The sequence below is a fragment of the Amblyraja radiata genome, chromosome 1 (assembly GCF_010909765.2).
Source record: "Amblyraja radiata isolate CabotCenter1 chromosome 1, sAmbRad1.1.pri, whole genome shotgun sequence".
NCBI classification, from domain to species: Eukaryota; Metazoa; Chordata; class Chondrichthyes; order Rajiformes; family Rajidae; genus Amblyraja; species Amblyraja radiata.
This window is the reverse complement of record NC_045956.1, coordinates 110,467,259-110,481,411: the sequence shown is the minus strand read 5'-3', so window position 1 is coordinate 110,481,411 and position 14,153 is coordinate 110,467,259. Positions and strand designations below refer to the sequence as shown.

The 14,153-nt window shown below is 42.6% G+C and overlaps 1 protein-coding gene across 1 annotated transcript in view; it reads left to right on the top strand.

The window, feature by feature from the left end:
* Window positions 1-13,815, top strand: part of LOC116977987 — a 121,862-nt gene extending 108,047 nt beyond the window's left edge. The window contains exons 15-17 of the mRNA XM_033028939.1: window positions 319-396; window positions 4,422-4,469; window positions 13,301-13,815. Of these exons, the coding sequence (XP_032884830.1) occupies window positions 319-396; window positions 4,422-4,469; window positions 13,301-13,543 (369 nt within the window). The 3' untranslated portion in view covers window positions 13,544-13,815. The remainder of the gene's footprint in view (window positions 1-318; window positions 397-4,421; window positions 4,470-13,300) is intronic.
* Window positions 13,816-14,153: the final 338 nt, after the last annotated feature.

Genomic DNA, 14,153 nt, shown 5'->3' with positions numbered 1-14,153 from the left:
CACCAGGAGATCAGGTTGGTTATTGCGAACTGAGCAGAGGTGTTGGGCGAAGTAATCGCCAAGCCTGTGCTTGGTCTCACCGATGTAGAGCAGTTGACACACAGATATTCCAACCTTTTGTTTTTCTTTTCCATATTGAAAGGTGGAACATCCCACATGTTGAAATGCCTAAGAATTACATAAAAGATTATCAATTTGAAATATCAACTCTCTCTCTCTCCCCACAGATGCTGCCCGACAGCGATCTTCAGCATTTTATGTTTGCATATCACACATAATAGAATAATGTAAAAAAGATAATTTCTTCTGTTTCCAAAGATTCTGCCTAACTCTTCACGAGAGTATCGTCGATCAACGTTTGTGAAAATAGCACAATTGGAACAGGGAGGCATTTTTGTAAGTTTGATTGCCTGGATGCAGAAGAATTGACTTTTCAATTTTGCTATTATTTTTTTGCTATTAATGTCTATAACAGCATAGCGACTAAGGAAGTAATTTGTTCAGAGAATTTACCCGCAATGTCACTCCATGGTGGTGCAAGGGTCCATCCTTGATCATACATTCCTGCATTTTTATATTGTATTTTAATGACATAATGCACAAGGATAGCTTAAGCTTTCATTAGCATGATGTACACTACCAATTTCACTTCTTCTCCATCTTTTAACAACTTTTCAGAATATTATTCCCAGAACTTCCTCAGGAGTTCCATCAAACACCTCGTTTAATTTCAGAAACAGTCTCACTAAACACACGCTAAAGGGCCTGTCCCACTTAGCGATTTTTTTCGCCGACTGCCGGCATCATTGACTGACGTATCAGGCCTGCGGACGTGATGCGGCATGACGCGGCGTGGTGACGAATGACGCGGCGTGGTGACGAATGACGCCGGTTGTTTTTCGCAACATTTTTTTTGTCGCCGCTGGATTTTGAAATGGTCAAAATCTTTTGGTGACGCTGATATGACGCCTGCAGTTGCTGAAAAAATCATCAAGTGGGACAGGCCCTTAAAGCAATATTGACTGATTTTTGCCCGCTCCCGCTGAGTGATTTTGTGGTTTCTTTACGCTTGTCTATGCTAAGTTACTTTTATGACACACGTCTGCTTTGATACATAACATATAGTGTGATTCTGAATTTATTAGTCTTTGCATTAGTTTAGTCCAGTTTAGTTGAGTTTGGAGATACAGCGTGTAAATAGGCTCTTCGCCCCACCGAGTCCATGCCGACCAGCGATCACCCGTACACTAGTTCTTTCATACACACTGGTGACAATTTACAGAAGCCAATTAACCTACAAACCTGCACACCCTTAGAATGCGGGAGGAAACCAGAGCACCCAGGCAAAGGGGAGCAATATAAAGTGTAAATCTATTATAATCAAAGTGCATGCACAATTTAATTAAAACAAATGTTGCTAAATCCAAGTTAGGAAACTGAGGTGCAGAAGCAGTACGTTCATCACACCAAAACTGTTCTGCCTTCTGGATGATTCATGATTCATAAGTTAACTATATTAAGTTATCTTGGCTCTATGCACACACTTTATTTCTCATGTTGCTCCCCTTTGTCAAATCAGTGATTTCTTATAATCACTCCGTCGCAACCCTGCGCTGATTTTCAACATAATGCTTGGAGTTCATAGATCTGCATATAAAAGATTTACATTTTATATTGAGCTTATAAGAGATCCATTCATTCATTGGAGCTTTCAAATGGTTCAATTCAGATCTAACTTCATATTGGATCTTTTCAGAATGTTTGTGCCGGCTTCAAATTCTAAATTTCACTGCGATTATTCAATTAAACAACTTTTTCTTCAGTAATTTCACTGAAACAAATAGATGTAAAATACTTTTCTGAACACACAGATGGCAGCAGGTTGTTTACAAACTATTTTCGACATTGGAGTAAGCTACTTGATTCAGGCAGGTGTGTGTTGGTGCTTACACACACTATGAGCTTCTCCTCACCTCATGTAACCTCTTTTAACCCTTGTTCCCCTCATTGTTTTCCAACCTCCTGCCTAAATGCCCTTATGCCAGCTGCTTATCCAACTTCCCTGGTTTCCAGTTCTTGTCTCCTCTCTAATGGTATCATTCCTTATCTGCACATTGAGTTTACAGTTATTTGATGGACTAAAATGGTGCAATATTTGGCACCATTGGGGGACCCTACTGTGTGGTAAGCTTGGGAAACTTTACTCTTTACTATGATGTCTAACACCACGTCAGCATCAAAATAGAGCTACACATTTCCCAAAGGCAGCCTCTGTGTCTTGCTGCAAGGAAATATAGGAATGGGTGTGTAGGAAGGAACTGCAGATGCTGGTTTAAACCGAAGATAGGCACACAAAGCTGGAGTAACTCAGCGGGACAGGCAGCATCACTGGAGAGAAGGAATGGGTGACGTTTCGGGTCGAGGTCTTCATTCTGCAGAGATTACAGTAAGTATTACTGCTGTCGTCTGCTGCAATAATCACTGTCAGCTCCAGTGAAATATGCAGTCCAGCAGCACTCAGACAACAGCACATTAATATTCCCGTGGGTTATTAGAAATTATGTTTTCCTGCTGATTTGTTTTGGGTTTTGCTTCATGTTTCGTTGGGAGTTCTAAACAAAGGCCATGATTGCTCCTTATTGTGCCAACTTCTGCTGGTAATTCAGAAATAAGCATTGCAGACATCAATGACATCATATCAGGGAAATATCAATTGTACCTGAAAATGTTGGGGTTCAATTTTCCGCTGCATGAGATTTCCTCCAGAAGTGGTGTCTATTGAATTAAGGCACATGCAAAATAAATTATATTCCAGATTTGTGCATAAGTATGGATGCAAATAAGTCAAATTTTTAAACACTTATATCTATATATTTCCCCTTAATTATGCTAAATATCTGTCACTCCATTCCATCTTCCCTGCTCCGTTTAAGCTTAGCAGAGGTATCATTCTTTCAATCTCGTTACATCTCTCCTAGCCTGTCCATATTCCTTTTATAATGAACAGACACTGGAAACGTTCGTAGAATTCTAACTTATTTTCTAACTGACAGAAAGTACAAAGGTTAACAAACCTTTTATTTTTCACTGCTAATCATTCAGAAATGAATGTCTGGGCAGATAACCTCTTTGCTTTATTCGCTTGCATTGCTACATTTATAATGATTTGTATATCTGACCCCTCAAGATTCCTCTGCTCAATTTTTTTCCCCAACCGTTTTCGACCACCTTATTTTTCCAACCACAATATTGCCCCTCATGTTTTCCCAATGAACAATTTTAAGTGATTGATCCATCTTTCGCTTAACTCACTCGTTCACCATTTTTAAATGCAGGATCCCGTTAATTGTCCATCCATCCATGAGAATATTTTCTATGCATTTATATGCATTTATATAATGCTGCATGCTCAGCCCCCTACTCTACTCACTCATGACTTGTGTAGCCGGACACAGTGCGAATTCCATCTTCAGGTTCGCTGACGATACCACCGTTGTTGGACGAATTACAGATGGTGATGAGTTAGAATATAGAAGTGAGATCGACCGATTGACCAAATGGTGCCAGCACAACAACCTGGCTCTCAATATCAGTTAAACCAATGAACTGATTGTTGACTTTGGAAGAGGAAGGATGAGGATCCACAATCCCCTTTATATCAACATATATATATATGTGTGTGTACTTGTGAGTATGTGTATATATACACACTGAACTTTTTTTGAGGTTGATGAAAAGGTTAAAGGAATAGCCAAAACATATTAAAAAATATGACATATTGCTCTCTGGCAGAAAATATGGAAAAACAGATGACATTTTAGAGGACTACAGGAAGTGATATTTGTAGGCAGATGAGATTTGATTAACTTGGCATCATGTTCAGCACTGACATTGTGGGCTGAAGGGCCTGTTCCTGCATTGTACTCCTTTATGTTCTAATTTACAATGGCAGGAAATTGAAAGATGCTGATTTTCAGAAAGTCCTTGTATATTAATCACAGAGGTATTTATCTCAATGACAAGTGGAGCAAGCTTAACGTGCCATAAGGTCTACTCCTACTTTGATTTATTCTGCCCTTATGTTTTCTATCAACATTTATTTTTTGTTGAACTGTATCTTAATTGCATTTACTTCTTGTTGCTCTGTAACACTTAACCATATTTAACAAAGATCCATCATTCTTAATCTTAAAAAATAATCAGTGTGTGGAATTAATTCCATATTTCTGTAATTGGTTGTACGAATAAATAATTCTTGCACTTAGTTTCATGTTCTAAGATAAATACATAATTTTGTGGATTACATGAAAGTGTGAGTGAAAAATTATGTTTTTTAATTGCAGACTTTTTGTTGTCTTACTGTACATTCCTGTCATGTCATAACCACTTGTTACTACAAAATAATCTTTCTCTATTGACAGGGACTGACGGATATTCCTGGCAGTGCTTGCGAACTACGATTAAGCTTGGTGAGAGCAAAAGTCACTATTTAAAAAAGCAATTGACAGTTCATTGTTACAAAGTTACATAATATTTTAAATATATTGTAATATATTTGGTAGAGACGATAAAGTGATGAGAAAAAACAAATCAATTATCCAAAGTATTACAGTTACTAATTAAGATTGAATTACTTTCTATTAAACAACATCATTAATTAATAATAGAGTACCAACGCTTTTGGAAATGTCTTGCTTTTCCTTTTTAATGGGCCACTGAAAATCACTTTAATGATACAGTTTGAAATACTAGGCATGTTTAATTCTATGGTGCATCTGCTCTTCTCTTTAACCTTTTCCTTTAAACCTCTTGTATGTACTATTTTCCGTTGTTTTGCCACCAGCAACCTTGCAGCTTAAAATCAAATAATGCACTCTTAACCTTAGGCACAAAGAAAGATTTTGTTGTAGAGAAGTGTGAAGAGTCTAGAGAGAAAAGCAAGGAGGTAGTCGAGGCCAGTTCATTGGCTATATTTAAGAGGGAGTTAGATGTGGCCCTTGTGGCTAAGGGGATCAGAGGGTATGGAGAGAAGGCAGGTACGGGATACTGAGTTGGATGATCAGCCATGATCATATTGAATGGCGGTGCAGGCTCGAAGGGCCGAATGGCCTACTCCTGCACCTAATTTCTATGTTTCTATGTTTCTATGAGGTTGGAGAGCGGAATGAGGAGTCTGAAGAGAGAACACGAGAAACTTAAGAAAGCCCCGGCAAGCAGCAAGGAACTTGACAAATGCATCAACATGGTTGGCTGAAGAGCCTGTTTCTATTTTGTACAACTCTACAACTCGATGATGCTATGACGGAAGAGGAGCAAGGAGCCTGGTGAGGGGGCCAAGATACCTCGGGAGCAAGGAAGAGGAACTTGAGGAGAACGAGAAGCAAAGGGGAGGGAGATGTAAGGAGTCCAAAGAGTGAAATAAGGAGACCTTGGATAAAAATGAGCAGCTTAGTGAGTGGAATGAGGAATTTAGTGGGAAAACTGAGGAATATGGGTCTGCTTCTGGCTTTGAATACCTCTCACTGTCCTGGGTGTTTGTACCTGAGCAATACTGAAGGGAAATGGCAGCAATCTCAGAGTGATTGAATGATCTGATCCAATGAATGGAATTTAAGACACAGAGTGCAACTGCTTTCTATCGTTTTTTGTGTTGAGTTTCCCCAAACCATCTGCCACTCTGCGGCAGTGGCCGGAGTGTTGTCAGCATTCAATCAAGGGGCAGTGCCCAGGTTTCTGATCCAGACTTCATGATCTGCAGAAGGGTGCCGACCCAAAACATCACCAATCCTTTTTCTCCAGAGATGCTGCCTGACCCGCTGAGTTCCTCCAGCACTTCATCTGCTAACTTGCCAGAGTGCAGGGGCACTCCACAGGAGAACACCATGGCACAGGGTGCACTAACCAGATACCCAGCATTGCAGCAATGATGGAAAGAGCCTTCATTGGTATCTCAGTCTTGGGTCAGTGGGGTCTCCCTGAATAGCAACTTCTAATAAGCCAGAGGACTCTTAATTAAAAATAAATTCTGGAGCTGATCTTTGGAAGTCTGAACTATGCTCCTATATCTGGGCCTAGCCTAATTCTTGTTTCTCTTTCATGAACTAGCATTGGCATTGGATGTTTAACTCCTTGTCAGCCTATAAAATATGCCTGTTTAGTCTGCACATATTTCCTCCGACCAGTTCCCCCTGGGCTTGTTGGATGATTAGCTATTTTCTCTTTTGCAACTTATTTTCCTCTGTAAACTAGCCCTGTCTTATTCCGCACAGTATCTCAATCTTTGAGAATTTAAGATAGTTTCATTCATTCAAGCATCGTGAGGTTTTACCCCTCAATTTTTGTTTGGGTTTAAATATAATTAATATTTTTTGTGACCCCCACAATGGCAATATCATGAACAAAGGAAATAGCGTATTGGGAAAATTACTTGAGACAATTTGGTTAAATTGAATTGAATTGAATTGAATTGATTTTATTAGGGACAGTGCATATTAATAAACATTTGCATGTAATATGCAAGATTGTAGCCAGTAGCTAATTTCCATCTTTAGTCCCACACAAGGTAAACACATCCCAAACAAGGTAAAAACAAAAGACAAAAACAAAAACAAAACAAACAATATGGTTTAGCCTGCAGTCATAACATAGAATAAATAACAAACACTCAACACAGTTTAAAGTCCCAAAGTCATTGTCTCTTCCCTCCTTGCTTTCCCTCTGCGCTGAGGCAATCCAAGCCTCCGATGTTATGACCCCGCCGGGTGATGATAGGTAAGTCCCGCAGGCTGAATCCGAGCTCCGCAAACGGGCTGGTTCAAACTCCGCGGCCCGGGGCGGTCGAAGCTGCCGAAGCTGCCGTCCTCCAGTCCAGCGGACGCAGCTGTAGTTGCGGGAGCTCCGGAAAACAGAACTCGAGCTCCCGATGATGTCGTCCACTGGCCCACTGGCCCGCGGCCGAGCTTCCGAGGCTCCAAAGTCAGGTCGGAAGTTGTGCCGCACCGCAACCACAGCCCCGAAGTTGGCCAGGCTCGCGTTGGTAAGTCCTGGCTCTGCTCCACAGCCTCCACAGCCTCGAGGTCGGTCGCAGTTGGAGGCCGCCAGCTCCGCGATAGGTCTCAGCGCAGACGGACACGGAGACGGGGATACGGCAGGAAAAGTCGCATCCCCCCGAAGGAAGAGCCAAAAAACACACCACACCCACCCCCCCACACACACACAGCCAAACAAACCGAAACAAACCGCAAACACAGGACAAAAGAAAACAAAATACAGAAAAGACAAACGGACTGCAGGCGAGCCGCAGCTGCAAGGCAGCGCAGCCACTCCCGTATCAATTGCCATGGAAGTAGAAATGTGGACAAAACTATCTTTTCAAATTTAACTACATAATCAACCAGCCTTTCAAGAAATAAGGACAAAACTATCTTATTCATTGAATATATTCTTGGAGCCTGGTTAACAAGCTTGAAATGTGTTCTGACACGATATGAAGTTCTGTAGCAGTGTGGGTTGTGAGGAGAATGCAGTGCGGCAACTCACAGTCTATAGACAGGTTAAATGAATAGATGAGGGCATGACACGTGGAATTTACTTGAGAGAAATGTGAGATCTTGCAGTCGAGGTTCATGAAAAGCTAGGCAGAGAAAGCTGAGTAACTCAGCGGGACAGGCAGCATCTCTGGAGAGAAGGAATGGGTGACGTTTCGGGTCGAGACCCTTCTTCAGACTGGAAGTCACGGGAAAAGGAAATGAGAGACATGGACGATGATGTTGCGAGATATAGATCAATGAATGGAAGATATGCAAAAAAGAACGATGATAACGGATAAGGGCATTGTTAGCTGTTTGTTGGGTGAAAACGAGAGGGTGCGACTTGGGTGGGGGAGGGATAGAGAGAGTGGGAATGAAAGGCGAGTTCATTATGTAGAGTTAAATTTGAAAAGAGCATAAGAGGTAGGAATTTCATGATTGCACTCTTGTTGTCTACCTGGGAGTAAAAGGGAGAGGTTTTCCAATATTTGAAAAAAGAATTACTGAAGTGTGTGACTTGTCTTTGCAAATGTGTTTGTGGTTCGTCTATAAACCATTTTTTACAGGTCAATGCACATAATGTTGAACACTTTTTGTATGACTAATAAGGATAAGAGTAGAATGAAAACTATGGTTTGGAAACAATAGTGCCCCATTCATCCTTCATGTCTGCTCCAATATTCAATAGGATCAGTCAATGTTTTTTTTAACCTCAGTTTTATATATATTCTTATACTAAGCCCACATTTTTTGAGTCCCTGAATATCCAGAAATCTAAATCTAATCAGTTTTTAATAAACTCAGCAACTCAGCCTCCATTTCTCTCTTCAGAAGAAAAATTGTAACTTCTACAAACCCTGGATAAATAACTTTTTTCTATTTTTTTTTTTAGTTTAGAGATACAGTGCAGAAACAGGCCCTTCAGCCTATGAGTCCACACCGACCAGCGATGCCCACACATTAACACAACCCTACACGCACTAGGGACAATTTTTACATTTATACCAAGCCAATTAACCTACAAACCTGTATGTCTGGAGTGTGGGAGGATTGAAACAAATACATCTATTGATGCTCCTGCACACATCATCAGTGATGTAACCTGGGGTCATTGGGTGTTTCGGGTCTTTCAACATCAGACACCCTCACCCAGACAATCCAGCCGTGGTTGATCAGACCACGACTTGTGTTCAGGTGGCATTCGCTCCTCCCCATGGACCTCCTCTCCTGATCCAGAGCCATCTCGAGGCCTTCTCCGCTGCCTCTGTGGTGTTCTTGATGGCCCTTCTCCTCGCCACTCCGTTGATGCCCAGTGCACTCAAGGCCCTGTACAGCATCACCTCTCTGGCCCGAATCACCTTAAACTCCTCCTCCAGGGACTTCAGGGGCAGCTGGAGCTTGGTGTTATTTCCGTAAAGGGCGATGCTGCTAAGGCTCCTGGGCAGTCCCAGCCACCTTCTGAGAAAGCTGCTGACTTTCCTCTCCAATCTCTCTACGATGGATATTGGGACTTTGTAGACAAGCAGTGGCCAGAGTATCCTTGCCAGGATACCATGCTGGTAAATCCATGCCTTGAACTTGCCGGGAAGCCCCGACCGGTCCACTGCTCTCAACCAACTCTCCAGCTCCTGACAGGTTGCCTGGACAGATGCTGTATCCTTCAGGCAGCTGTTAAACACCTTGCCAAGACTCTTCACTGGCCTTTCGGAGACAGTTGGGATTGGTGTCCCTTCGATGCTGAAGCGGAACCTGTGCATGACTTTGCCCTTCTTCAGCACCAGTGACCTTGATTTTCCTGGCTTAAACCTCATCCTTGCCCATCCAATCAGTTTCTCCAACCCCTGCAGGATCCACCTGCCTCCTGGCACTGACTCAGTGGTGACAGTCAGGTCATCCATGAAGGCTCTGATTGGTGGTTGGCGCATTCCTGACTTGGTCCGAGGGCCCCGGCATCTGGCTCAGCAGACTTGACGATCATGTTCATCGCCAAGGCAAAAAGGATCACAGAGATGGTACAACCTGTGATGATCCCAACCTCCAGTCTGTGCCACTCTGATGTTACTGACCCTGATGAGACTCTCATGCTGAACTGGTTGTAATAGTCCAAGATGAGATCAGCCACTTGGCCCGGCACATGATGCTTGGCCATGACTGTCTGGATCAGCTTGTGTGGGATGGAGCCGTAGGCGTTGGCCAGGTCAAGCCAGAGCACTGTCAGGTCTCCCTTGTTCTCCGTGGCTTCTCTGATGAGCTGGGTCACCACTCCCGTGTGCTCTAGACACCCGGCACTCCAGATAAACCTCCCTTTTGCACTGAGCTGTCAATGTGACCATTGCTGGAGAGGAAGTTGGTCAGCCGCCTCGCCACTATGCTGAAGAAAATCTTGCCTTCAACACTTAGCAAGGAGATGATTCTGAACTGATCGATCGTCTTGGAATCTTCCTCCTTTGGGATCCAGACTCCTTCAGCGAATCGCCACTGCTGCGCCACTTTTCCTCTCCTCCAGATGACTTTCAGGATCTTCCACAGCCGTTTCAGTAACAAGGGGCAGTTCTTGTAGACCCTGTAGGGGACTCTGCTCGGGCCAGGGGCTGAGCCAGCTCTTGCTCTCTTCACAACGTCCTGGACCTCTTTCAGGAGTGGCTCTCTTCTATCAAACTCCTGGATGGGTGGAGGTGGTTTTATCAGGATGTTGCACTGGCCCAGCTCCTGCTGCCTCACGGGGTCACTGTAGGTCGTCTGGATGTGCCGGTCGATCTCCTCCTTAGAGCAAGCCAAACTCCCACTGCACTTCTGCCCGAGTAGTTGTTTGGTGAAGCCGAAGGGGTTGGCTATGAAGGATGCTCGCTTCCTGGCTCTTTCCTTCCGGTGTCTTCGGTGCCACTCAGCTCTACGGAGGGTCATCAGCTTCTTCCTCAGGATGGTTCGCAGCTCAGCCAAGGGGGGACATTGCTCTTCCCTGGCCTCTTTATACTGCTTCTTGAGGGACTTCAGCTCCTGCCGGATCTTGTGGATCTTTGTTGCTCGTTGGTTCATGGCGAAAGGTGTTCTGGCCGGCTTCTTCTCCACTGCTCCAAACCTTTCCACAGCTAGGCTGATGATGATTGTCGTCATCGTCCGCAGCCTTCGGTCCACATCTCCCTTCACAGTTGCTTCTAGCACCTTGTCGACGTCCTCGTCGAACTGATGCCAGACTGCCGTCTTGCAGGCCTGAGGTCATTTGACTCGAACTTTCTCCAGAGAACTGTTCCGAGGGACTAGTTGCGCCACTTGGAGGCTTCGGGCTCTATGGGGTGATTCCGGGCCCGGCTCCTCCTGCATCTCACCAGGTAAAATACCTGTGCCTTGTGACACTCCCTGTCCCTCCAAACACTTCATCCGGGTCTGGTGAATCTTCAGGCCTCGGCTGATCTTGCAAACCTTACCACATCTGCAGTTGATACTCATAGTCGGTTGTCCATTGCATTTGAAGATCGCAGAGAAAACCCACACAGGTCACGGGGGAGAACGTACAAACTCCGTATAAACAAACTCCGTATAGGATCGAACCTGGGTGTTTGGTGCTGTAAGGCAGCTCCACCGCTCTGCCACCGAATCTCTGCCCTGAGTGATTGCTCTCTTATTGTGAGGTTATGGCACCTTGTTCTAAATACTCCAACATCCCTGTGTCTCTAAATAAACGTCCCAGGCTTATTCCAATACATCTGAGGACACTGTGGGAAGCTAGAGAAATTCCAGGTGTCCTGGATGAGATAAATGAATAATTAATAGATGCAGATGAGGTGCTGGATGACTGGAAGATGACTTTAAGTGATGTTGTGTGAACTTATGTGATGTGCCTTTATTTAAGAAAGGCTGTAAGGAAAAGCCTGGGAACTATAGACCAGTGAGCCTAACATCTGTGGAAGGCAAGTTATTGGAGAGGATTCTGAGCAATAAGATATTGAATCACTTGGGCAGGTAGGGGCTGATTAGGGCTAGTCAGCATGGTTTTGTACATGGGAGATCATGTCTGACAAATCTGATTGAGTTTTTTGAGGAAGTAACCAAAATGTTTGATGAAGGCAAAGCCACAGATGTTGTCCATATGGATTTAAGCAAGCCCTTTGATAATGTTCTGCACTGTAGGTAGCACTAAAAAGTTATATTGTAACCCAACTGAGGTAGGGTTGGAGTGAGGGTTCTGTGGTGTGGTTCAAGAACTGCTGGGAAATAATTGTTTTTGAAACTGGAGCTCATGCCTCCGGCTCCTGCACTGCCTTTCCAATGACAACAGCAAGATGAGGGCATGCCCAGGATTTATATATTTTATTACATAAATTACATGCAAATTATACATCACATATACATCAATTTCTGCAAGTTCAAAAGTAAATACTTATTTATATTTCTCAATTTGAAATATGTTTTGGGTTCTTTAAATAAATTAATATGGTAAATGATATTGAGCTACAATTCACCCAGGCCTTCAACCGGGTGCAGTTTTAACATATAGAATTGTTCAGTCAACTGCCACAGAGCAGTTATATATTTTTAAATTTCTTACACTATGATATTTATTACTTAGAAATTAGTCTATTTTCCTTCGCACAGACCCGCGGCAATATCCCAAAGGATGGAAATAATTTTAGCCACAGGATGATATTTTATAAAGTGCTACTCCGATTGTAAAAAGGTGCTCTTTCACTATCTTATTCCAAAAATACTGAGCAGTGCAGCACAGACTGTGTTATTTTAATTTACAATCTCTTGTCATTATTTGTTGATGGTCTCCTGGACGTTATTGATTCCATAACTTTCTGGTTATCTTGTTTTCAGTTGGCGTTTAATAACAAAACTCAGTCCTTGGAGATTACTGTGAATGTTTTTCCTCCACTCTCTACATTCTATTATGGTACAGTTGTAAGCTGTGTTCATTATTTCCTGTTGGAGCTGGCAATCTAAGGATTTTGATTTATTTAACAGAAAAGCAACAAATGATTTTCCCCTCTTGTCCAATGGGAAAAGATGCATTGTGTACCCTGGGTAGTGTTTCATGATGACCATTTTTACTCCAACTTTACGGCTACAGGTTTGGGATCTCAAAATGTGCAACCATGTGCCTCGAACCAATGCATCTGTTTTTCAAATGAACAGAAGGGATATGGTGACGTTATGGTTGTTACTGGATGAATTTCCAGGTGCTGGCACCAATAATCCAGTGATATGAATTCCAACACCTTTACGGCACCTTGGAATTTTAAATTTGAGTAAATAAACAAATTTGGAACAAACAGTTGATATCAGCATTGGTGACCACAAAACCTTGTTGTGAATATCTAACAGAGAAGGAAACCTCCAGTGTTCATTTGGTTCAACTTGTCTGCGATTCTGGATTCATCAACTTGATAGAATCTGGAACTGCCTCCAATGTTCATAAGTACAGGGCAACATATGACAACTGTCTAATTTGTTTTTGATCACGATGTAAAAACTGGGCTATTAATTATCACTCTAGCTACTTAATTCATGACCCAGAAAGTGGGCAATGTGACATCTATTTTTCAGACCATTAAATAGTGTTCACACTTAAGTTGTTTTGTGAAAGGACCAATTCCTAAAAGTCTTAGGATCTTTACGTATCAGACTTGGTCTTGCCAAAGATGTCTGCTAGTCATCAACAAATAAGCATATGGGTGAAGGGTGGGATGAATAAAAACTTGGTTTGACGATATTAATTTGACTATTGTTAAGATAATTTTGTAATCAGTCGACTTTATGTCTCTTTTCAGGTTAGTGGTGGAGCTGAGTGTATTTTCATCCCAAGGAAGCTGTTCTTGGGAGAAGCCACAGAAAGGTCAAGGCAAGTTGCATTGGAGCTGGTGGATACGTACCCGAATGAGCAGGTTATTAGAGAGAACTTCACCAGAGAGCAAGAATGGAGCTTGTACAAGGCTCGACTCATCAGGGACGTGCTAAGCAGCCGTGCAAAGCAGACCTCTGGTTCTGTCAATTTAGGAACAACAAGCTTCTAATTTGTTTTTAATTGCCATGCGCCAACAAGGCTACTAATTTACACTCAAGTTACCATTTTAGTTACTTAATTTATGAACCATAAAATAGGCAATGTGACACCCATTTCTCAGATCATTAAATAGTGGACACACTTCAGACATGTTGTGAAAGGACCCGCTCCTAAAAGTTAGGATCTTCACATATCAGGCTTGTACTCATGATTTTCCAGACCAATTTACTGCAATTATCACATTATTTTGTTTACCATGATCTGTACACAATCTTATCTTGTTTTCGGAACAGCATTTAAAATAAAAATGAACATGTAGTTTTGAAATTTGTATCAGAGATTTTGAACCCAATGTCTTGTACTTCAATTTAATTCAAAATCAAAATAGGCACCCCTTTCATCAGTTTCAGAAATGTCAAAAGTCTGCGCTGGTATAGACAGGCTAATTTCATACTTAGAAGTACATATCAAGTGGAGTCATCAGGGCAGAATGGATCAATAAATAAGATGTAGAGAGCCACATGGTGGTTTACAAAACCCCCCCACAAATTGCTGGAGTAGTTGCACGGGTCAGGCAGCATATGCGGAGGGCATGGACAGGTGACATTTCGGATCAGAAT